Genomic DNA, 25,755 nt, shown 5'->3' on the forward strand with positions numbered 1-25,755 from the left:
TCTATATGAAAACAATACAACAATACTGCATACAATACTTATTATGTTGTATGAATATATTAAATTAATTATCTGTATCTTGAATATAAATTGTTAGGATATTCGATATTTCATCACTAGTATGTGTCGAAAAAGCGATTCAAATCAGTTCCAAACATGATAACCGAAAGTCAATCCTTAACTTAATTTGAATAACAAAAAATTGAATAACTTTGTTTTTCCGCTTTTAAATGATTTTCGATCAATAAATCAATTATATCCCAATCTATTATAACGACGCTTTTTGGAATATATAAAATAGCAGTACGATTATATAATGTTAGATGCAAATAAGTCCAAATATTTTCAGTAAATGTTGAATTTTATACCGAATACTTGTCGTTAAATATGGCCAGCACGAAGACTAGTAAATTATTTCGAATTAAATACTTAACTAAATTTAGAAAAAATATATCAAATAATTTTCATTTTCTTTAAATTTAAAACAAAATGATCTCGAGAGCCAATAAACTTATATAATTGCCAGTCATATCTTATATAATACTTGTTCTAAAATAATAGTGTTAATTTAATTCATTTCAGCTACGTGTTAGCAGTATTTATTACCGTTTTAACAATTTTGCTCTGTGAAGTCACCACAGAAGGTCCAGCATTTACCTCAACAGACCTCACCACAGGCTGGTGGTCATTCAGAACTGTAAAGGCAACCTTTTCTACTCCTTGATTATCCTTTACTGTAGAAAATTGTTTTCCAGGATCCACCACATGCTTTTTAAGATGCTTCCTTAATATTCTCATAGAACTTTGAGTTTCGCTATAACTAGTTTCCTTATGAACAATTGGTCTTGGTGATATCAAAGTCACATGACTGTCGACATCAATATTTAGCTCAGGGTCACTCAAAGTTCGCACTTGAGCTTGCACTTTTTCAATTTTTACGGGAGGTCCTTTTTGTAAAAGAACTTTATCCAAGTTGAATATGGATATGACAATAGGCGAACTATCTGGAGGTGTCACCTCCTTGACTGATCCAACTGATTCAATATTTCTTTGTTCTTGTGAAGATTTTGTAACTGTTTCATACGTGGGTGTAGTGTATGCTTGCGTAGTTGATGGAACATATACAGGCATAGGACTTGAAGATTTTTTACCTTTAACGGACTTTCCATATGCTAATTCCTCGTTTTTAAAGAGGCCTTCTAATGTTATAGTAGATCTTTCGGTACTAGATGTGAAAGGTTCAACAAACAGATGATTGCTTATATAGTTTTGCTTATTGAAGTCAATTGCTCGAGCTTTTTCTGAAGAGTTTTCATAATAAGTAGTATCAGTTGCTGGAAAATCTGTTGTTACAGTTTCACCATTGACCACTTTTATGAGAGTCAAGCGATTAATTTCCGTACGTTTATCAAGCTTAGGCATTTGTTCAGATTGCAAATCTGTAGAACTTACTAGAACTACTGGCTTGGACTCATAAGTAATATTGCTTAATTTTAATTTTTCTTCTTTAGATTTAACTTCTGAAATTAAGTTGATTTCTACAAGTTTTTCCAATTTTTCCGTAGTTGCATCTTCATCCGTAGTTTGAACTTCTGTAGATGAATCAATTGCAAAAATATGGTGTGGATAAGTTGATAAGTCTTCGATATCAGACGTTTCAGTAGATGTATTTTGAGAACTAGCTGAACTCTTAGAAATTGTAATATTAAACTCATTATATTCAGATACAGTATTTGTTTGTTCATGTATACTTATTTGGAAAGGATTCTCTGTCTGTGAATGGTCTTGACTTGTATATTTAATTAAATTATTGTCCAAAGAACTATTTTCAACACGTATAATAAATTCAGGACTTGCATTAATTTCCGAACTGGCAATTGTCGGAGCTTGTGTCGTTATTGGTTTTGCTGTTAGCGGTTTTTTGTGGCTGTCAAATATCTTTTTATTTCTAGCATTTAATGCATCAATATTCAAGTCTTCCAAACCAGTATCAACTGGAAGTTCAGTAGTTGTTGTTGTTATTACATATTTCCTAGTATATGCTCTACTTGCTGGATGAATAAATTCAGTTGTCCGGCTCAATAACGGAGAGGGTTCTGTATGCAAATCTACGGTATATTTTGGTACAGGTGTAGTTCTTAGACTTGCAGGATGTACAAACTCTTTTGTTGATGGTCGATTGTAATATCTAGATGTTGTTGGTTTTGGTGTATATAGAGGCACGTCATTTTTCTTGCCTAGTGATATTGGAAAACGTAATATAGGTTGATCATCTTCTTCTAAGCTCTTACTTTGTTCTTCATTGTATTCTTCCACAGACTCATCGTCATATGTATCTTCATACAAATCATCAGAGATTGGATTATCGAAAAATTTGTTATGTGGTTCTTGACTATCATCAACGTAGTCATCAATATTTAATTCTTTTGGACGTACGGTGCTGGTACGTTCGAGTAAAGTATAAATTAAAGGCCTATTTTTTACTTGGGATACTTCATCCTCGTAATACTCATCATCAACTTCCTCATCATCAGGCTTAGGTGAAAATCCAGTTCGTCCAAACTTTCGATCTTTAGCAGTAAAGAGTCTAATCGGTGGGACAGTAACTGGTTCAATACCTGGAAATTCTTCAATATTTACTGTTTTAATATCCTCAGGAATTGTTTGGGGTTTATCCGCATATTTGAAGTACTTTCTTTGATAATTACGAGTTTGTTTAGATAGACTTGCTGTTGTAGATGGTTGAGCAGTAGTTGTCACCCGTTTTGGAGGTTTATAAGCAGGTTTCCTTACTGCTAGCAAACGATTAATATACTGCGGTGTTGAAGGCGTAACTTCTGTGGTAGAAGACGTTGTTGTTATCTCATATTGATAAGTAGTCGGTTCTTCTAACATTTCTGTGGTATCAGACTCTATTTCATTTGCGTTATCAGTAGTTTCTACAACTTCTTCGTCAATGTCTGATATTGTAGTAATCTCTACATCATCCGTTTCCTCGTCTGTGACGCGTCTGGTAACCGGAACAACGACTGGATGTAGCTTCATTTGGTATATAGAGGCTCTGTCTAAACCGGTTAGTATAGACTTTCCATTAAATGTTTCATCATCACTTACTTTAGAATTCTGTTCTAATTCAGATCCTTCTTCAGAATCTTTGAAACGGATTATAATATCATTATCGGATTCTTTCTCTAAACTTGTGTCAGTATTATTTACATCATCGAATTTGATAATAACGTCATCTTCTATCGCTTTGGGTTTATATTTTCGTATAATTTTTCGGTATTTAGGTTTTTCTGTGAGTGGCAACTCTTCATTATTTGCAGAATTCTCTGTTGTTGAAGAGGGTCGCCGTAAAATGACTTTACGTCTTCTGGTTGTATTATTGTCTGAAAAATTGTTATTCTCAATATCATCAGTTTTCTCGTTAACATTTAGATTATGCGAAGGGCGAATTCTACGTATTATCTTTTTCCTTCTTTGTGATCTATTATCAGAATTATTTTCTTCTGAATCTATAACTTTGTTATCCCCAGAAAATGACGAGTTATCAAGATTATGTACTTTTCGTGCCTGTAATGTAAGATTTATATCATCATCAGTAATTGTGGAATTATGTTCGGCTTCTGTTTTATTGGTTAATAGCTCAACACCAATGGTGTCAGTGTTGTTAACTATTAATTCCACATTATCTAAAGATGTTAAATTCATTATTAAACCACTATTAGTATCATGCTCCATATCTCCATCTAACGATACTGTTAAATTAGTCTGATCTACAGATTCTTCTAAACCTTTTTCTTCTAATAAAATACTACTATTATCTTCTTTGATAGTTTCAGTTACATTTTTGCTAATTGTATTTCTACCAATTCCAAACTTTTGTCTATTTATATTTCTACTACCTAAATACGTTTTCTGTACATTACTTAGTAAAGAATTTCTCGTTCTTTCCAATGTATTATTTATTTTTGATGAGTAATTATTATCTCCTCTGTATATAGCAGGAGTAGGCCTATTGGTTCTACTTAACTTAAGCCTAAAATTATTATTACGCAAAGCGTTCGATTCCTTCGCATCATTTGTTGAAAAACTTGCTTTATTTTGTTCTTGTAAATCGAAAAGTGTTGGCAGTAATTTACGTTTTTCCTCATCTTTATCTGCACCAGATGATTTAATATCCGTAATTCCTTTTCTCTGATTATTAAATCTTTGTCTAAATCCTAAAACTCTAGGTGTTGTCAAATTTATAGCAGTTGTTGTTTCTGTAGAATTTAGATTTGTACCATTGTCAATAGGTTCAGTACTTGCAATGTTAATCAAGCTATCATTATTGATTTTGGTTGTCAATGTAATATTTTCTGTTACTACAATTTCGGAATCATCATTTTCGGAATCTTCTAAATTAGTAATTTCTGTAGGAGTGCCTATATTCAAGCTGTCTTCAGTTGCCAGTTCTTCGCTCGTATTTGCATCAGTGGAATCTCCGGTTTCATTTTTTTCTGATTCCTCTATAAAACCGTTTGTAATATTTTTGTCCATAAGTGATTCTGTATTCACTTCCAAATTTAATAAAGATTCATCGTATTCGGTAGAAATTGTTGATTCTGTAAGTAGATCGCTCTGAGAAACCATTTCAGTAATATCCTTAAGCTCAATACTCTGTTCTTCTTCTAAACTAGCAATATTCTCGTTAGACTTATTACTATCGTTTTCAATATCTTTGGATACTTCACTTTCCAATTCTTCATCAAGTGCTTCACCGGAATATTCAGCATCCTCTGCGGATTCAATTTTTTCTACGTTTGTTATGTTCTTATCAGTTTTGCTAGAAGACGGATTTCTATTTCTGAGCAAATAGTTTCTTGGTCGCGTATTATAAGAGCGATTATTTGTGAGATCTTTTTCAACAGTCAGAGTATTTTTGTAAGTGGTCTTACCACGACTACGTATTCTATTAGGATTCGTAGATAATTTTTCTGTGGTTGAAGATGATTCGGTTGTAGGTCTTCCTCTTCTACGAATGTTAGATAATACGGTTGTAGAAAACTGAGTAGTAGTTTCGATGTGATCTTGATTTTGTTCAAAACCCAAATTCATGTCTTCAGTAGTAGCATAATTTGAAGATGTTTCAATATCCTCGAATAAACTTTGGTCTGAAGAATTTTCTTGAACAAGTTGAGTGATAAGTTCTTCAGATTCTGATACTTGACTGATATTACTATGTGATGTTGAGTTTTCTTCATCTGAATTCTTGTCCGTTACATTTTCAATATTTTCTGACACTTCATCTGTCGTAGTTTGTTCTAATGTGTCATGATCTTCATGTGATGATAAGTCAAATAATGTACTCTCATAAGAAAGTGTGGTAATGTCTACAGAGATGCTTGGCGGCGTCATACCATTTTGCTCGTCATGTTCTTCAGAAGGAGATTTGTAGTAGCTGTTTGCAGAGTTTTCTATAATTTCTTCATCATCAGTTGAAAAATCAGCAGTTGTTGATTCTGTTCTCAAACTATTTTCAGGTTTTTTGTTCCTAGCTATAGGAGTGTGTTTTCTCCTTAGTGTAGATACTGAATCTAGACGTATATTACTGTCAGTATCAGAACGTTCTGAAGTCGGAGCAGTAGTAAATGGTCTACCTTTACTAAATTTATTTTTTAACTCAGCTGAATTACGGTCTGCTGCAGAATCCAAGTTTTCTGTCTTTTCTGAAGAATCAATATTCTGAGATCCATTCTGTCTATATTTATATCGTAGAGGCCTCTCAACATTTTTGTTGTAATCAAATCCCACTATAACTGTCCCTGGCCTAAATCGTCCAGCGTTGACATATTTTTCCTCTTCATTATTTTGCTCTTTAAAATTAATATTGATATTATTATTTGAAACTAATCGATTTCTATTCCGATTAGATATGAATGCTTCCGAATCTTCTGATGGAATTTCAATCGATGTAGAAACTCGATCACCACGACCAAAATTTCTTGTTTTAAGTACTTTTATCCGAAGCCTATTTTCGGGCTGGTTGTTCTCATTCTGGTCGAATGTGAAGTCTCTGGCTCCAGAATTTGTTGCCGTATCATTATTAGATTCGGCTTTGGTTCTGAATCTTCGTCTATTTAAACCAGAAATAACAGTTTTGTTATCATCGCTGACATATTCTGTAAGAGATGCACCAGCATCTGAATCTGCTGCAGCCACAGTTGGTTTAATTCTTCTTATAATTTTATATCTATTACCGGTTTTAAGATTGATATCATTTGCTGCTTTAGTATTAGGCGAATTATCAACATTTGTATTAAGTTTTATATTATCAGTATTATACTCAGAAATATTTTGATTAGAATGTTCCACATCAACTGATTTTGAAGAAACTTCTTCGGTGGTATTAAAATTTTCAGAAGATTCTTGTTCTTCGGGAGAAACTTCAGCACTTAAATTTAATTTATTTTCTAATTTTGTAGATACATTTTCATCATCTTTTTGCAAAGTTATTGTATTTTCTGTTGTCGTCGACTGACTTTTGTAAAGTCGTGCTTTGAATCCAACATTTCGGGACGTTGTGGATGAAACTACGCTGTCCGAATTGTAATCCTCAATAGATTTATCATTTCTCAATTTTGAATCTTTATCATATCCATAGTCAACTGTATTAGGTTTAACGGTACTAAATTTACCTAAGAAAAATGGTTTAATTGGTTTTCTGAAGCCATTGTTACTAGCAGATACTTCCACATTAGAAATTGAGTTTGGTGTAGTTGATCGTACAAAGCTTTTTGGACGACTTTCAATACGTGATCTACTATTCTCATCTTTAGTAAAATCTGTTTTATCATTCTCGATATCAGGAACTGGTGTGGAAGGTCGCGTACGCTTGGCAAAATTACGACCGCGGTGATTTGGGTTGAAAGAACTATGCTTACCACCAAAATCGAATGACGTCAAGGAAGATAAATCTGTTAAAAATTGTGGTCTGTGTTTACGTTCAATTTGTTCGGCTGGCTTATATGTTTGTTCTTCAGAATAATCAATTTCTGAAGGGGTAGTTAATCTGGGACGGAATCTTCGTGCTGGTGTTACCCTAGTAACCGTACTGCTATAGGTGGATTCATCATTTGGATTTTCTGTGGTTGCACGTAATCTAAAACGCCCGCGTGATCTAACCCTAGTAATTTTGGTATCACCTTCAACGTTTTGCAAATTTTCTGTTACGTTAGACTGTTCTACTTCTGCACTACCATTATCTACATTATTATTTCTAAATCTATTACTACTATCTCTGAAACTTACCTGTGACTGATACAACCGCTTCGTGAATGGATATGGCCGTTGAGTTGATTTTGATGGTGTTGTAGCATCTTGCGTTGTTGTTCTGGCGGTAGATGTGACTTGTGAATAGCCTGATTTTGAAGTCAGACCTCCAAGTCTTGTAACAATGGTAACTGGAATATTCTCAGGCTTGGTCGTCAAGGATGGGGTTGTCTGCTCTATTGCTGCTGGAGTTTCGCTGGATATGATGTTTATAGTAGTTTTTGGAGGTACTAAGGTAGTAACTTCTGGACTACTAGAAGGCAGAGAAGTTGTGGCATCTAAAGCAACAGTGCTTTGTATATCATCATTTGATAAAACTGTTAAGGCTTGTGGAATTGGACGCAAACGCTCAACGGATTTTATACCTGAAATAAAATTATAGAAATCAAATATTATCTAACATTTATTAAACTTTTAAATTAGAAACAATAATGAACCGTGTTAGTTTTTAGGATTAACGCAATATGAGAATTTTAAAAAATTTTGTCATACCTGCCACTAGTTGTAGAAATGATGGACTCATCACCAAAATCTTTCTCATTTCCTATATGCGATATATCTAATTCTTCTAAAGTATCTTCTCTTGCAACAGGTTCATACTTAATCGTTGTTGATGGTATATACACAGGCCTAAAAATGCAATTTTATAAATTAATAAACAATATTATAATAGCATTGATTACAAAATGGACACCATCATCTGAAAAAACCATGACACTGTGCAATGCCGTTGTTTATTCATGTCTGCTGAATTAAGAGAATTGATTTCGTAATCTTACATTGAAAGTGAACGAATATAATATCTACATTTCCAAATATTTCAAATCTGTGCAAAAATTCACAGTTATATTTAGAATAGAAACTTAGAATGCCAATCATTTTTAGACTATTTTCTATTTCTAAATGAATGTTACACAAAAGCTTACAGATCACAATTGTTGAAAACTATTTTCCTTTATTGTGGTACTACACAAAAGGTATTAAATTTTGGAATCTAATGTTTTTATTTATAACATAATTGCCTCATTGGATATAAGTGATATCGAAGCAAGATAATCAATAAATGCTTGTACATTATATTATTACAACCATCCATATTAGTAGATTTGTTTGGTTTACCTTCTGGATATCGTTGGGACATATTCCGTAGTTGTTGTTGGAGCTTCTATAATTACTTTAGTAGTCGTAGTTGATTTGGGTCTGGTGGTTATTTCTACTACATTCTCTTCAGTTGTGGGTCTGGCCCTCCTGATATTCACATATTGTTGAGTACCATGCGAAGGTGCTTGTGTTGACCTGCGAGGTTGCTCTTGTGTATGTTCTTCGGAAAAGTCATCCACAAAGCTAATGCTATCGCCGGCTAGTACTTCCTGGGAATATTTCTAAGTAAAACAAAGTAATCATTACAGATAATATTTAGAATATAAATTTAAAATAAATTGCGATATTTTTGTTTAATATTCAACTATACGAGACATTAAATTCTATCACCAATGAACAATATTTATAATAATTATTACTGATGTAGTCAGTTTATACATTTTTTCACATTAATCAAATATTTTCTGTTGTATATTCTGAATATTTATTATATTTTTGGTGGCAAGTTTGTGTTTACGCCAAAAAATCCTATTGAATAAATTTATGTTTTCTCGACGTTTCAAGTCATTACGAATCATAATTGAAAAAAAAACTTACGATTTCTCAAAAACATTTGCATAGATTTCAAAAATTCAAAAGCAGTCGATAAAACTATATAGACACGCATTGATTTGCTTTTGTCCAAAAATCCTGAACAGATTTTACAAACTTAAATACCGGTCTAAAGACTTCAATTGAGAATCATACCTATTTTTTTGTAATTATCTGAAAAATTTGCTTTGACGACTTCGGTGGAATTGGTATAATGGAGTTCGTGGTCTTAACATACGAGGTGTGTTCAAAAAGTACCCGGAATTACTAATAATTAAATTTCGCGGGTCTGGAGTGTCTGATTGTCAAATTTTTTATTGTGTTGGTATACATGCCCCTAAAGTATGATGAAATTTTCAGCTATATTCACTGTTTACTTTGTCTGTGGTAGTCGCTAAGGTTCGACGTGTTTTTCTGAGCTCGGCGATTTTTACAATGGAAGAATTGAAAAAGTCAAAGAATTTGTATTAAATTTTGCGTAAAAAATGAAATAAAGTGTTGCAAAGTGCAAAAATTCACCAGATATGGCTCCGTGTGACTTTTTCCTATTCCCAAAGTTGAAGAGACCCATGAAAGGACGGCGGTTTTCCTCGATTGAAGAAAATCGCCGAGAGTGCTCAAGGACATATCAAAAAGTGAATATCAAGGGTGCTTCGAAAATTGGAAAAAACGCTGGCATAAGTGTATTATATCTGGGGGAGACTACTTTGAAGGGGACCACATTAATGTAGACGAATAAATAAATATTTTTTTGAAAAAACGAAAATTCCGGGTACTTTTTGAACAGACCTCGTATTTAAGCATTTTATAAAAAAATTATGTATTTATCAAATTTCATAACTGAATCCTTATAAGAAAAGATCAATGTAGATATAAATTAAGAATACTTACCACAGATGAATCCTCATCAGGTTCTTGACCATGTGGTCTATTACGTTGTATTGTAACGTATTGAGGTCGACCTCGGCTAGAACTTCTACCTTCCTCCTCCTTGGAATCGCCACCAGAAAATTGTGGAACTTTTCTATTAAATGACGTATACCTAAGATAATTGATCAGTTAGTTTTATGAACTGTATTTGATTGCCAGGAAATTTAAAAAATAATATCACAGCTAGTTAATATTTTACTTGTTATTTGCAGATCCTCTGTTTGCAGCATCGGCACCTTTTCTGTGAGTCGCTTTGCTGAGTACTCGTTCATACAAAGATCGGCTAATCGTAGCCGGAGTTGTTGATGATCCAGAACTGCTTTCGGATTGAAGACCATCGATGCCATCTAACTGTTTTTCCAATTTTTCAATACCACCTGAATATATAAATACATTTTTATTTATATAAAATATTTGTTATAAATATGTGGCGCGCACATCGAACAGCGCGCACAGTTTTGTGTCGTGTGAATCGAAGTCATGAGAAATATATTTGTCAATCAGAAGGTAAGTTGCGCTGGTAAGATTTCAGTTGAACTAGTGGTGCATGGCATCGTGCAATAAGTCAAATTGCTGGAACTTCCCTGCCCAAAAATTAAAATTTTTAAAAATCATTTATTTTTCTTTTAGAACGCTGAGAAAAATCCATATTTGAGATTTTTTAAATTTTTCAAAACAATATTTTATTGGATCTCCTAAACACCTAGAGCTGCCTTCCCAAAAATTCAGTTCTTCATTTCGTCAATACAAATAAAATGTGTTTTTGAATCATACAAATCTGACACTTGTTCTTAAAAAAAATCAGTTACCATTTTTGGCACTTTTTGCCCCGTATCTCTGAAACGGTTCGACCTGCCTTTGCTAAAAATCAGCATGTCTCCTCATCAATACGTATCGAACGTTTTTTTAATTATTCCAATCGGTTGACCCGTGTTTTCGTCGACGAAAATTTGTATCCGCACACACGCACGCATGCATACACATACACATACATACACACACATACATTTATTTTTTCTAAGGTATGCCAAAATATTCAGAAACCTTAGGAACGTAATGATATACATATGAAAAAAAATCTATTTTTTGCGCTTACTATAACGCTTACCCTACGGGAAGTAAAAATATGGGTTTATTTTAAAAAATTGAAGAGTTTTGTCACTACATTTTACTTCTTTGTTGACAAACAGTTGTCAATTCAGGATGTATATTCAATATTTTCATTGAGCTATTAAAATAATGATCAACATCAATAAATAAGTTTTTATGTAAACTATAATTTTTATAAGTTAAAATTAAATACGCACCGACTTTCCGAATGAGATCTATCAATTCTTTAATCACTCTAGGATCTTCTTCTGAATCTAATGTATGATCTTTTTCATCACTCACATCTTCATATTCGTACTCCTAAAAATAAAAAAATAATATACAATATAACCCTTAAAGTAAATATCCAGTTTAATTATTTCTGTTCATGGTTTCATATTTTTTATTGTTACTATTGTATATATATCCACATTAATTTATAATTTTGAATCCATTGGAATTTTACAGAAAATTGTTTCAAAATTACGTTAGTAAATTAAACACCAAAAAAGTCAAACAAAAATGTATTTTAAACCAAAAATATGGAAAGGAACAAATTTTATTAATTTACTAAAATTTATTAATTAATAATTTTATTAATTCACTAAAATTTTATTAATTAATAGTGAGTTATTATGATTATAATTTATACTTTAAGTAAGTGCAATCTGAGTTAATTTTTATGAAAGTATTATAATTTTATTTCTTCATATTAAATGTTATAGCATTTTATGTTATTTTAATATTTATATTAAGAAAATAAATAAAATATTTTTAATATTTTGCAGTCAAATTATTTAGAACTATTTAAGTCTGCTGGAAGCTATTGGGGAAGTACGAATTTGAATTCAACTACAATAGATACTAAGCTATTGGGGAAGTACGAATTTGAATTCAACTACAATAGGTACTAATTAAACTGCTAATAAGTATTATAATTCAAAAAATATGGAAATATAAATTAAACACATTAAATCTGTAATTCATAGATCAATTCATTGCTCATAAATTCACAGTTCGATAAAATATATACATAGTAGATATCAACGTCAAGACAAAACTGAGTGTTATTACTGTTCGTAGATATCATGAAAAATATCAGAATTTAAATTTATTTTAAAAAAATAATGTATACCATGTTATTTGAAAATTATTTGCTTTCAAGTGTAACCTAAGTCTTTGGCAAGACAGATGCAATTTTTCAGATATTGTAGTCATTTTTTAGTAATTTTGTACACTTAAGCTCTGGATCCGTAATCGTAAATAATAATTCTAGAACCCTAGTCAAAATTTATGACACAATTACACCAAGGTTTTTAGAAGTATGACTATTTGTTAAACCATGAATTGAAAATTTTGAAAATTGAACCTGTTTGAAAACCTTCAAAAAATTGTGTTGTAGTATGCTAGCCAATTCGCATTTAATCAGGATTAAAAATTAATAGTTTTATAAAAAAATCAAGCAAAATGATAAAAACCTAATAACATGATTTAAAAAATGTAATATATAAATATATATTATATTTTTATGTTATTACCTCATATTCTGGAGCACTGGTAGTAGTGGTCGTAGTGCGTGCCGTTGTCCTTAATGTGACCCGAGAGATTCTAGGAGGTTTTGTGCTTGGTTTTTGGGTTGTGGTTGTGGTTGTACTACTACTAACCTCTGCTGGAGGATCTTTCTTAGTTTTACAATGTACATTTCTGGCGTAATCACATGAATCTGCAGCTTTGTTGAACAAGAGACCTAAGACAAAAAGAACAATAGTATTAAGATACAACTAGCTGTAAGAGGAATTCTGTCTTAAGGCAATTAAGGCATCGTGCCTTAAGGCAAATTGCTGGAACTTCCCGTACCAAAAATTATTATTTTTTTAAAAACGATTAACATTTTTGAAAAAAAAATTACTTCAAAAAATTAGATTTTTGATTTTTGACAAAAAATTACTTTTTTCGAAAACGAAATTTTTTTGAAAAGAAAAATGTTTTCTTCATTTTGACATATTTTGGAAATTCTGAACTTTTTTTCAAAGCAATCGTATTGCTTTATCTGCATAGAGACGAAATGTCAAAGCACGCAAGTGCCGCGCCGCCGTCTAACGGATAAGCATTGGTACGGAACCCATAGAAATGTAAAAAAAATTATACTTATTGTTAAAATCTCTATAAAATATCTGATAATTTGATGTGCATATGTTTAATGATCATTTTTGACCGCCAAATGGCATTTTTTTTACTTTTATCATTAGATCTCCAAAACCGCTAGACCTGCCTTTATGAAAGTTTGATCAATTCTTCATCTTCGCTCCGTTCTCTTAAAAACTGAGTTACCATTTTCGGCAAGTTTGCCCCGTATCGTCGGAACGGCTAGACCTGCCTTCGCCAAAAACTAATCAGTACGTCTCCTTATCAATACGAATCGAATGTTTTTTGAATTGGTCAAATCGGTTGATCCGTGTTCCCGAAATCGTCGACGAAAATTTGTATCCGCACATACATACACACACGTACATACACACACACACACATACATCCATTTTTTCTAAAGTATGCCAAAATGTTCAGAAACCTTTGAAACGTAAAGATATATAAAAATTTTCATTTTCGATTATTTTGCGATTACTATAACTTGCCCTTCGGGAAGTTAATGATATAAGATATTTCCAAATACAAAAATACAAAACTCAATACAGGTGTGAGTCTGTTATTATAATCGATTGAGTACAAGTCTATTAGAAATGCAAAATAATTTTAAAATATTCAAAAATATCCAATATTTGTAGCAAAACGCTTGATGGCAGATAATGAAAAAAAAATTCACTGCTAAGAAATAATGCATAATTCCTAATACACCCAGGCCTCGTTATACGGCCGCTCTTTATACGGCCTTTCGCTATAACGGCCCTCTTTAATTAAGGAACGTTTTCGATATACGGCCTAAAATGTTTCGCTATAACGGCTTTTTTTTCTCTATGTCGGTATATTGCGCAATCTCGGTTTTGAAGATTTAAAAGGATCTGATGTGCTGGATCTACTTGCAGCTGATAGGGAACCCCTTTCATATGAGGTACTCATTCAGTTGCAAGCAGAGTCGACAATTGATGAAGATACAGAACCTGTTGTATCCAAACAGCGCAAATCATGTCGAGCGCTTTTTCATATTTTGAACAAGGAATAAACATCTTCCTTGAAAACGATCCTGACATCGAACGTAGCGCTTATGTGTATCGAGGAATTAACTCAGCCATTAACTGTTATAAATCACTAAAGGAAGATATAGACAAGAAGGCAAAACAAACAAGACAAATTTTTCAACCCACCAGCGCAAAATAATGGTGACAGTGATCTGTAGGTTTTAGTTGTTTCATTTTTATTTGAAAATTATGTAATGTTTTTGAAGTTTTTTATTTTATGTAAAATTTATGTTCTTGTAAGATATGTTTATAATTTAAACAAAATAAAAAAATAAAATGCATTTTGATTGATAAACCATATTATATATTTATTAAATTTGGAACCGATCCCATTGAATTTGTATGAATACGTATTAGAATAATTGATTCGTTATACGGCTTTTCGCTTTACGGCCAAGTTTTGCGGAACGTATCTAGGCCGTAAAGCGAGGCCCCAGTGTATTATTATTTATTATTTAAAGCATGTTTCAAAATTACCTGAAGGACAAGAAAATTGATGCGCTACAATTCCAAGATTTGATGGTCCACTGTCTAAACACCAGAAATATTTTTTGCAATCTCTTGGGTGAGGGAAGAAACCTTCGTCTTCACATTTGAAATCTGAGAACAAAATCACATAACTTACTCTTTTTGCACTAGATTAATATTTTGTAAAATTAAGAATATAAATAAATGTACTTAGTATATTAAATCTCAATAAATGTAATCTTATTAATTATTAAATTAATTAATTGATGGATAGTAAAAAAAACTTCCACACTAAATTACTGGTGAATAAAAAAATTATAGTAATTTCAAATAAAAGCATTGCTCTAATCTAAGCTAAAAATATTAATATTAAAAACAATTCATATTTACCGCTTCCTGGATCTGGTGTAGTTGGTGGTGCTGGAGTCGTAGTTCTTCCTCCAATATACAAAGAACTTCCACTTTCGTCTGACAATACTACTGGTTCTTCTGTTGTTGATGTCGTAGTAGATGTCTTACGACGAGAGCTGATTCGCCGATTTGTTGGTCTGATAAAACCAAAATTATTTACAAATATTAAAAATGTAAGTCGATACTCAATATTATAATATAAAAAATCAAGTTTATACAGTCATGGAAAAAATAGATTTTGAATCAAAGTTTTGGTTTTACCTTGCTGTTACCGCTGTCGATTTAACGCTGGAAGATGTTTTAACTTGAGGTCTTCTCCTTGTAGATGGTTTCTTAGTTGGATTACGAACTGGAGCATCTACATCGTTACCCTTAATACTGAAAAATAAATGTAAATGATTAATATATGAAAAACTAAAATATTATTACTTTATAATATAAAGAATTAAATATGTAGATCTATATGTGTGTAGTATGAACTGAGCATAAAAATACCGAATATGATAAAAAATAACTCACACAAAATAAACTCTTTCGATCTATTATTAGAATGTGTCAGGTTATGCGATTGATATAATATAATTAGAATTCTGGCCTTACCCACTCAATCCTTCTAATAATGATTCTTTAGCAGCTTCTATGAGAGGGTATGGTTTGCCATGGCAAGTTCCTCTAAAATCATCATTGTCTATTGCCCAAAACATAATTCCACCAAGTCCTTGTTCTACAACATATTGAGCCTTCTTACGCACCATTGCTTCATCATCGTAACCTACCCATTGGTCACCACGATAGGCGTATGGACCCATCGCGTCCTGGTTGGGTTGAACCACTGTCCAGGAGTCGTCACTTTTTAGACTTTCGCAAATCTTAATAGAGTAAAGAATGCGTAAACTATATAATTGCATTATGAATTAATTATAATATTTCAAATGAAATATTTTAAACAAGATTTATTATTTTCTATTTAATTGCAAATCATGTGTCCAGTAGATTGGTTAGAAAAATAAGTTTACGATATTTGATAACTAGTAACTGATCTTAGAAATATAGCAAATGTAATAAATTGTAATTACCTCGTAATAGGCCAAGTATCCCTTCTCCCTGGTGGCATCACCTTGTTCACCAGGACCATCTGATGGAGCACCAATTTCGTTTGCTTCTGGGTTTATCAAAGTATAAGATCGTCCATAAGTTGGTATTCCCAATACTAACTTATGTCTTTCGGCACCAGCTGCTAAGTAGTGCTTTATTGTATGATGCTGAAAAATAATATTTCTTGAATACTTGTCAATGTAAATCGTGATATATTGACGTAAAATAAACCATATTGATTATTTCAAACAGAAATCGTACAGAAATTAGTAACTTGAACCAGTAACTTAAACCAGTCTTGATTATTTATCTTGTCACATTCAAACTTTATTATCTCCAAAATAGTCAATTATTAAATTTGACTTAAGTTCTTAGTCACATTACTTAGTTCCATAACAGAAATGAAGTATTCCTCAAAATATTAATTGAAAAGTAAATATTATTATCGGCTCCAAAATATGCATATGTTTTTGGCTCATAGATCTCAAATTGTCCGATTCATATAAATAAAGTGTTAAATAAAAATTTTCAGGATTGGATAATTTACAATTTAAATGCTAAATATTAAAACATAACCCTTGCGCTATGTTTTAGTTCCATCTATTGATACAATATAATATGAAAAGGGCGTTAAAAAATAATTCTTCCTCCAAAGTTTCTGACATCGAAAGCCTTTTTGAAAACTGACTAAATTCAAAACAAATAGTTTACAATGAAACTTGAAAAAATAATGGTACAATAAGGCATTTTATATCATAAACTAAAAATAATTTTAAAACATACAAAGTAATGATATATTTATAACTATAATAATTATTGGTCAATTAGTTTAACAATAATTTTCATATTCATATTATTAGGTCTACTTACAATATTGAGTTCAGCATCATAATTATATTCAGATTCTTCTTCCAAAGAATATAGAGGAGCATGGTGATTAACGGCTGGTTCAAATGATGAGTGATAATCATATGTCAATAAATTCATCCAGTCCAAATATCTGAAACGAAAAAATATAGATAATTATATTTCTACACAAAAATTTATTGCCCCTTGCATATAAAATATAATTAAAATTTAAGGGACAAATTATTAACTAGCACATATTTTTCAACACATAGACCAAAATTATTACACCGGCATTACATGCATTTTACAAATTTCGATCGAGCTTGAAAATTTTTCAAAGTGTATTTTTGCATCAAAATCTCATAAACAAAAAATGTGATAAAGTTTTTGAGACTTCTATATTTTTAATGCTTCCTTGTTCCTGCAAAATCTCAAAGCATTTATTAAATTAATAAGAAATAGCATTCGACTAATTCTTGTCCCCAATAGTTTTTTTAATGATTTATCAAAGGTTACTATATTCATATATTTTTAATTGTTCAATAGTTACAAATAAGATATTGAGTAAAGTATGTATTGAATTTTTACTTACTTATTTAGTTTTGGTACATCATAACCTTTGTCGACATATTCCAAACCTGCTGGAACTGCCATTGTTAAGAGCAAACGGGTCCTTCCAGTTTTTGAAGATTCTTTCTCAAATTCTTCACGAAGTTCCTATAAAATAATAAATAAAATCAAAATGTTAAAATACAAAGCAGTATAGATGGATCAAATACTATCCTGATAAGGTATAAGTAGACTTATTTTCAACACACAATCAGAAATAATTAACAATTAGAATAAAGAACTTCAGGTGATTAATAATAGTAATAAAACATAAATCTATGATCTGAAAGCTGATCAGCAGATTATGGTTTCTCATACAAGACTGTAATAACATTTAGAATATGGCTAGGTATCTATACCTGAACAAATTGAGCATAATTATCGCGATCTCTAGGTTTGCCTCCATCTCTGAAACTAGGATATTCCCAATCCAGATCGAGACCATCAAATTTGTTTTGTCTTAAGAATTTCACAGCGTTTTTGACAAAAATGCCTCTTCTCGTCGCATTGGCCACCATTGGCGAAAACCTCGTGGATCCCTCGTTCCATCCGCCGAGGGCGAGCATCGTCTTCAAATTCTTGTTGTATGTCTTCAAACCCACGAATTTCGCATATCCACCTGGGTAATAAAAATAATAATTAACAATGGTAAAAACTTCAAATTATGTACATCAAAAATAATTTCGATTAGTCTAGAAATTCCAATGCAATATTGAAAATCTCAGATAATTGTTAATCAAATTCACAATATTCTTCATTCTAGTATTATAGCATTACATTTTACCAATTAATTAAAAATGATTAAGTGTATAATTCTTTTACTTTTGCCAATTGTTACCTTTTTCAACATCCTGATATTTATCAAATGGCTTCAGCGTGTTCTCCTTAGTAAATCCGCCGAACGCGTAGATCAAATGCGTACACAGGTACGGATTTATGTTAAGTGGGTTGAAGGTGGCCGTACCGGGCCTATACACACTCCAGTTGGTGTAGTAGCATACCACACGGGGCTCGTGTTGTACACCTGGACAGAAAAAATAAATATTAAATATTTTACAAACATGGAATTCATAAGATAAAATTTTATTCCCTTGTAAAAACAGTTAGTGCCTAAATATTTGGAAAAGTTTCGTTATAACTTTGTCTCTAATATTAGTATTTTTTATGTGCTGAAGACAAATCGAGAAGATAAAGTGAACAGACGAGAAAACAAATGAATAAGTCCTAATTAGGGTTTATACAAAAACCGATATTTCTGGGAACCATTGCAGACTGATAAGATATCAAATGCTATGATTTCAAGAACCAAAACGCTTGCCGACTAGCGACTAGCCCTAGTCCTAATAAAAGTGAGCGAGGAAAGGGCACTACTGAGCACAAACCTGAAAAGAAGAGGAAACTGGATCGGACCAGTTCTGCAAAAAGAGTGCCTCCTGCATTAGTGAAGCCGTAGTTTGGAAAAAATGGGGAATAAAAATAGTGGAAATGGGAATGATAGACGACGAAGGATGAGGGAATCATTTATTTGTGGTGTCTCTCTTACAATTAACCTGCCTTCGGGCAGACTACCATTTATTATTATTATCATTAGTATTTACAAAGATCCTAATAGTAGAAAAAATAACAAATTGTCATATGTGGACAAAATGACATACTGCCCTTATTTAAAAATTGGATAGTTTTAGTATCATTTCTGCAACACGTCTTCAAAAAAGTTTTTTTCATTAATTTCTGGAACCTATTTATTGTTGTTTGTTATTATTTCTATTAAAATCAATGAATTCATGCCAGCACTAGTAAATTAGATGAATTTTATTACTAGTGTCATATTACAGGTGTTTTAGTTTTTTTCTTATTATTTACACTTTCGGACAAAATGACATATTTATCTATACAAGAAGCAGTACAGGATGGTTTATTCGAGACCAAGGAAACAGAAAATTGATGTCTACCAGAGGTGACTGATTTTTAATTTCTACTCTAACTATTTGTTAAACCAGACCAAAGTATTCATGGGAAAAAAGAAGAGCATTTGTTGGAAAATACTCTTTTCTGATTTTAAGCCCGTCGAATATGATGATTTGTTCCTTCGGGCTTATGTTATATTTGATGATGATCCAAAAAGTACTAAACGATTCATTTACAAAATTCCTTATTAAAAATTAGTATCTCTGTATGTCTTCACCTTATATGTCATTATGTCCATAGTATATGGGCAAAAGTATTTCTACAATAAGTTTCACCAATTTTTAATATATATTATTAGTTCCTAATAAGATAACTATATCACAGATAGTCAATGAATCTTAGTTGAGTAAAAACGATTGAGACTGTTTATAATATTATTAAAAAAATAAAACACCATGTCATTTTGTTGGTACTTCCCCTATTTATACCTTGCTGTATTAGATAAATAACAATATTATTTTCATGTTTTTAAATATTTTAATATACTATATTAAAATATATGTAGCAGTTTTGGAATTATAGTAAATTATAGTCGACTTTAATCGCAATTCCGCATTCAAAGCATTTTAAAATTGAACTTGGGTTTTTCTTACTAATATTTAAGAGCAAATGCAATTCTGATAAATCAATATAAATCATTGTACCATTATACACATTTGTATTAATAATAAGTATATAGCATTTATAAACTATTACAACTTTATTTAAACTTTTGATCTCCAGTTATAGCACAAGAAAAAATATGATAAAAATACAAATTCCTGTAGCTAACTTACAAATGCTTTGTTTGTATGATATATTACTTTCAGTAATATATAATATATTTATTTAATTCATAAATAAGTTAATATTAAACATATCAATATTGTACTATTGAGAGTTTACTAAAAGAAATTCTTTTTCGAATATTCACAATTATTTAAAAACTAGTTTGAGAAAATAAGCATTTTTTGTATTAGCATATAAATTTATAAACTTAGCAAAAAATGTCGCATTATAATTTAAAATACCATATGAATTGCAAACTTAAGTCATTCACCTTATTTTAATTCATTGTGATTAATAATTATCAATGTCAAATTATAAAAAATTATATCATTCATTAAATTCCAATTAATAATACTAAAATATAAATTCATTTATAAGTAATTTCTATGTAAATATTTTGATGATCTATAAAGAGGTTATTTGAATATTTCGATAGCTATATGTTAAATGCTGGAGACTCACCTGATACAGCCGACAGTGATAATAAAGCTCCTAGGAGCCATATACACACCCCGAGCCACTAAAATAAATGAAAAATAAATTAATATCAATTAAGAAAATATGTAAATAATAGATAATAATTTGTGAATGAATAAGATTCATTTTAATGCTCAGAATAACTTGCTAGTATAATTTCAGAATAATTTGCTAGTAAAATTTTTGCGAAGCTTCTCGCTCCAAAAAAAGGCCTTTTTAACACTTTTTTTTTAAATAGCTGCCATTTTTTTCCTTCTTGCTTTTTTTCTTTCATTTTGGTAGGGGGGCTGGATTCAAACTTCTTCTTGAACGTAATTTCTTTTTTTTTTTGTTTCGGGCGATGCGCAACGGATTTATCTGTGGCACCGCAAAAGAGATCGATTTTGCAAAGCCGACTTTGGCGCCCCCTGGTTAAAAAATGACGGCAAGAAAAAGATAATTTTGTAATATTCTATGAATTTGTAATTTTTGTTTAAGAAAACAGCATGTTTCTATGATATATACACTTCGAGAAAAACAAAAACAAAAACCTTGCATTTTTTGTAAAAAAAACGAACAACCCCCTTAAATATATTTAGTATTTTATTTTATTATGTTGCATTATGTCTGTATTCTGCAGCTCTCGAAGGAGGTTCCAGGGGGTAAAGCATAGACATAGGTGGATCGACCTTCCAAAGTTAGTTAGGGTCGGTCATACATTTGGATGCGATTAGGGCTCTCTAAATTGTTCCGAATGGAATTTTTCAAAATTCAACTCCTGGAATTCCTTTTAAAGACATGGTTTCTTCGGCAAAGTATCTTATTTTGATCTCTAGTATCCAAAAATCATATATGCCTAAGTCATTTCAAATCCACTTGAAACTATTCTGTGGGCTAGGATATGTAATAAAATAAATGAATAAATAAATAAATAATGAATAACTTTGTTTAGACTTTACGTACGAATTATCAAGTCAAAAGCTGTTCTTATGATAAAGTTGTAATTTGACATTTGTGAATTTTGGAGGTTAGGTTTTATGTGTAAAACAAATGATTGCATAGCAAACACCTAGATTTTTGACACTGGTGACTACAAACTCATACAATTATAGACCTGTAACGAAACATTTATGTTTGACCCCTAAATGACATTAAATTATGCCTCTTTTATGTTTGTTTTTATCATAATATCGTATCTTATAAATTAAATCGAAGAACAACAATAGTGCACATCGTTAATTACCTAACAAATTAAAATTTCATTCAGCGATCCATTCAAATTCAAATTTAAATTCAAATTCTAATCGTGTTACCAGATGGCGGATAATATTTCGCAACAAACAAAAGAACAATGAACGATGGTACTGTACTCATACGTTACCCACATGTATCAGATAGTTTAAAATTACAAAATCGCCATAAAATACATGTAACTCATAATAAAATAAGAAACCGTTGTTTCTTATTTCTCGAAGGAAGTGCAATTAACGAATGCAAGCGGCGATTTCCGTTACGACCTTGAACGGAAACGGATACAGAAACAATGGCGGTGACAATGGTGACAAATGTGCCGCCAACTTCAAATCGTTGGTGATATATGGTCTTTATAGTCAGTGACAAGGTCCGAATTAAGATGAGGTGCGAAGGTTTTTTTATGAACAATGTGTCATTTTTTCTCGCGTTCGTGTAAAATTCTAAACAGTTGAGGAATTTGCATTGACATTCCGTGTATTTTAATATGAGGTTTTATTTTAAACGATAGAGAGGTCGGGTTTTTTAAAGTTTCTGAAGACGAAGTTTATGATTTTGCCAAAAAATCCGTAGTGTAAATTTACTATAAGAAATATAATATTCCAAGAGTGTTAATACATCATTATAGTGTAGAATAGATATTTATTACTGAACATGTTATAAACATTTTAAGTATCTAGAAATGTTTTTTACATATATCTTTATATGCATCAATCACAACAATAATAAAGAGTAAATAAGGGTCAATATTTTTATGTAAGTGAAAAGCTATGGATAATATTGAAACCCACTATGAGAAACACTGACAAAATGATACATTTGGAAAAATGACCCAGTGAACCAATTTAAAAATTAAGTAATATTAGTAACGTTTCCACGATCGTATAACTTGAAATAAGTTCTAATCATAATCATGACAGATGTAGAGCGTCATTGTCACAGTTTTGTTGCAGGAATCAGTTAAATGTGTATCGCGCCTTTAAGTGCATATTGTTGTTTTTTCATATTTCTTTGGGAACTCATTGATTGTTATTTGTAATTAGTTTTTTATAATTATTGAACTTATGCCAGTACTAGTAATATCGATCAGTTTTCTATGAATTTATCAGTTGTTTAATGGAGTTTTGATTATTTATTAATTTTAAAGGTAATTCTTTCGACGACTAAGTTATGACTTCTTTCCTTTAGGCTTTAGCGTCATTTGTGCTAATGCCCGAAGGAGCACCATATGATTTTTATTGTGAACTGCTATATTCTGTTTGTAGTATATGGATCAAATGGTTTTTGGATTTATTTTGTAATATAAACTATAATTCTTACTTAATTAAAACATTGTGTTAATGGTAGTCAACGAATCTAAGATGAGTAAAAACGTTGTAGAATGATTATAGTATCATTAAACAGGTATATATATATATATATATATATATATATATATATATATATATATATATATATCGAAGTAATTATGTCAGTGCTTGCCCTACTAGATATAGTCCTTTTTTATTTTCATAGGATCGAAATTTAAAAATATTGCTTAAGCAAATTCTGTTTACTAGCGTTTCAAGTCATTCTAAATCGTTTGACTCTACTAATAAGATTAATGGAAGATGTATATTTGTGTATGTGCGTACTAGGTTGAGAACAAGTAAACCAAAATTTGATCTTTCTTTGACGTTCTTTCAAAAATGATCGCTGCAATTTCACATCTTTTTTTTAAGTTATCGGATGGAAATCGTGCTGTTTAGTTTTTGATAATGATCATAAAGGCGGTTTCATTGTAATAAATTGTTAGAAAACTAGACTATGCAAATTTGCCATAAAAAAGTCGTGATTTTAACATTGTTTAATTGATTAAGTTATAATTATTTATCAAAATAAATAAAAAAACAAGAGCATACCTTGTGTATGTATCTGGCGTGACATTAAAACTAAAATAGCAGTTTTAGCAAATTTGTATAAAATTAAAAAAAATTACAAAAATTAACTAATTAATTAAAAATTACAAAAAGTAAAAGGTCCTATAGCAAACTATAAAGTACTGCTGCTATAAATCTACTTATAATCAATTCAATTCATATATTAACTGATTAAGATATCAAGTTACATGATACAATTTGCATAAAAGCTACGCCACTAAACATAGTTTTTTAAACAAAAATCGGAGCTACTAGGACTATATAGTCAGTTTTTATGATACTTCTTAATTTCTTTAGATAATAATTGGTTGTCGTTGGTGTTATATATATATATATATATATATATATATATATATATATATTTGAATTAAAAATAAACCTACTAATTGCAAATTTTTTTATAAATATTATAAATTATACTTTAACTTGCTACAGAATTGTTAGGAATGACTATTCCACTTGAAATTGAATACATTATAAATACCATAGAAGTCTACATATCAAGGTTCAATTGAAGGAATTGTATTGAAATCTAACATTGTACAATTGCAATGTATCTTTCACCATTTCCTGATATTTCCTCGCTCGATTTTAATAGCTCCGGGTTTCATAATGAGTAGCGGCTTTTTTCAATAAGTGTCCTTTATGTTCGAAAGCGCCAAGTTGTGCAAATAACAAGAATTAGTAATACCTGCACATACTGAATGGTAATGTGCTGAATTAGCATCTAGAAACAACACTTGCATTCTACGTAGGCGAAATGCATACGAGTTCGCATGCATTCCTGAAGATCTTACTTGAATGCTAAGTGGACTGAGACAGACCCTAGTGCGAGGGCCTCCGGACTAAAAAGATAATTGTAGTAAAACAAAATTGTATATTATATTATGAACTAATGGTGGCATGGCATCGTGCCTTAAGGCAAATTGCTGGAACTTCCCGTATTTTTTTTATCTTAAAAATTTTTTCAAAACTATGAGAAATCAGGTATTTTAGAATTTGGATTCTTCTTTTAAATTTAACCAAATTATTGAAATTATTTTGTGGATAAATGGCAAATGCAAAATTGGAAGTTTTGGGTTTTTTGTGCTATTTAAAACAATTAAATATTCAAAAAAAATCTATAAAAAAACATTATCCGTTATATATATTACAAAATAATTGTTAATATGAATAATACGGAATTTATAAAAATGTTAATTTCCTAGTATTATTAAACCAAATAAAATTTTTAGACAAATTGCAAATACTAAAAGTCATAGATAGTTACTAGGTAGACAATAAATAATATTTTTTTGTGTTGTTTTGAACATTATGATAAACCAATTAAAATTTTTTACAAACAAATCATCATGAGTTTTATATATACATCCATATAATAAAAGTCAAAATAATTACTGAATGTCCTAAGTGTAATATATTGCAATTAAAATATATAAAAAAATTGAAAAAAGTTGTATATATTACGCTTTTTGAAAAATATATAATTTGAACCCAAATTTTTTTTTAGCTAAGAATGATTAATTTTCAGAATTGATCTAGAAAAGTAAACTAAACACTTCCTTATTTTCCGATTTTCTTCTTTACCACTAATTGTTGTTTTCTCTATAATTTGATATGATTGTTTGCAATGCGATGCATGCAAAAAATGCGGGCGCACGCCTTAGGGGGCGCCAAAACGAGATTCGGGATTGAAATTTATAATGTTTTTTTTCAATATCATTCAGAAAATATATAATTTC

The 25,755-nt window shown here is 30.8% G+C and overlaps 1 protein-coding gene across 1 annotated transcript in view; it reads right to left on the reverse strand.

Moving 5' to 3' along the window:
- Window positions 1-582: 582 nt before the first annotated feature.
- The window catches only part of LOC113385504, a 48,326-nt gene continuing 23,153 nt past the window's right edge, over window positions 583-25,755 (reverse strand). The window contains exons 2-19 of the mRNA XM_026623358.1: window positions 20,850-20,907; window positions 18,490-18,675; window positions 18,011-18,270; window positions 17,635-17,759; window positions 17,064-17,193; window positions 16,175-16,360; window positions 15,699-15,967; window positions 15,360-15,476; window positions 15,078-15,235; window positions 14,697-14,819; window positions 12,564-12,772; window positions 11,244-11,346; window positions 10,179-10,313; window positions 9,898-10,067; window positions 8,434-8,696; window positions 7,841-7,944; window positions 6,329-7,679; window positions 583-6,235 (exon numbers count right to left, since the gene is read on the reverse strand). Of these exons, the coding sequence (XP_026479143.1) occupies window positions 583-6,235; window positions 6,329-7,679; window positions 7,841-7,944; window positions 8,434-8,696; window positions 9,898-10,067; window positions 10,179-10,313; window positions 11,244-11,346; window positions 12,564-12,772; window positions 14,697-14,819; window positions 15,078-15,235; window positions 15,360-15,476; window positions 15,699-15,967; window positions 16,175-16,360; window positions 17,064-17,193; window positions 17,635-17,759; window positions 18,011-18,270; window positions 18,490-18,675; window positions 20,850-20,907 (9,600 nt within the window). The remainder of the gene's footprint in view (window positions 6,236-6,328; window positions 7,680-7,840; window positions 7,945-8,433; window positions 8,697-9,897; window positions 10,068-10,178; window positions 10,314-11,243; window positions 11,347-12,563; window positions 12,773-14,696; window positions 14,820-15,077; window positions 15,236-15,359; window positions 15,477-15,698; window positions 15,968-16,174; window positions 16,361-17,063; window positions 17,194-17,634; window positions 17,760-18,010; window positions 18,271-18,489; window positions 18,676-20,849; window positions 20,908-25,755) is intronic.

This window comes from Ctenocephalides felis, unplaced genomic scaffold, assembly GCF_003426905.1.
Source record: "Ctenocephalides felis isolate EL2017-DRISC unplaced genomic scaffold, ASM342690v1 CF-g0.4_SCAFFOLD_03571, whole genome shotgun sequence".
In the NCBI taxonomy this organism is placed as follows: domain Eukaryota; kingdom Metazoa; phylum Arthropoda; class Insecta; order Siphonaptera; family Pulicidae; genus Ctenocephalides; species Ctenocephalides felis.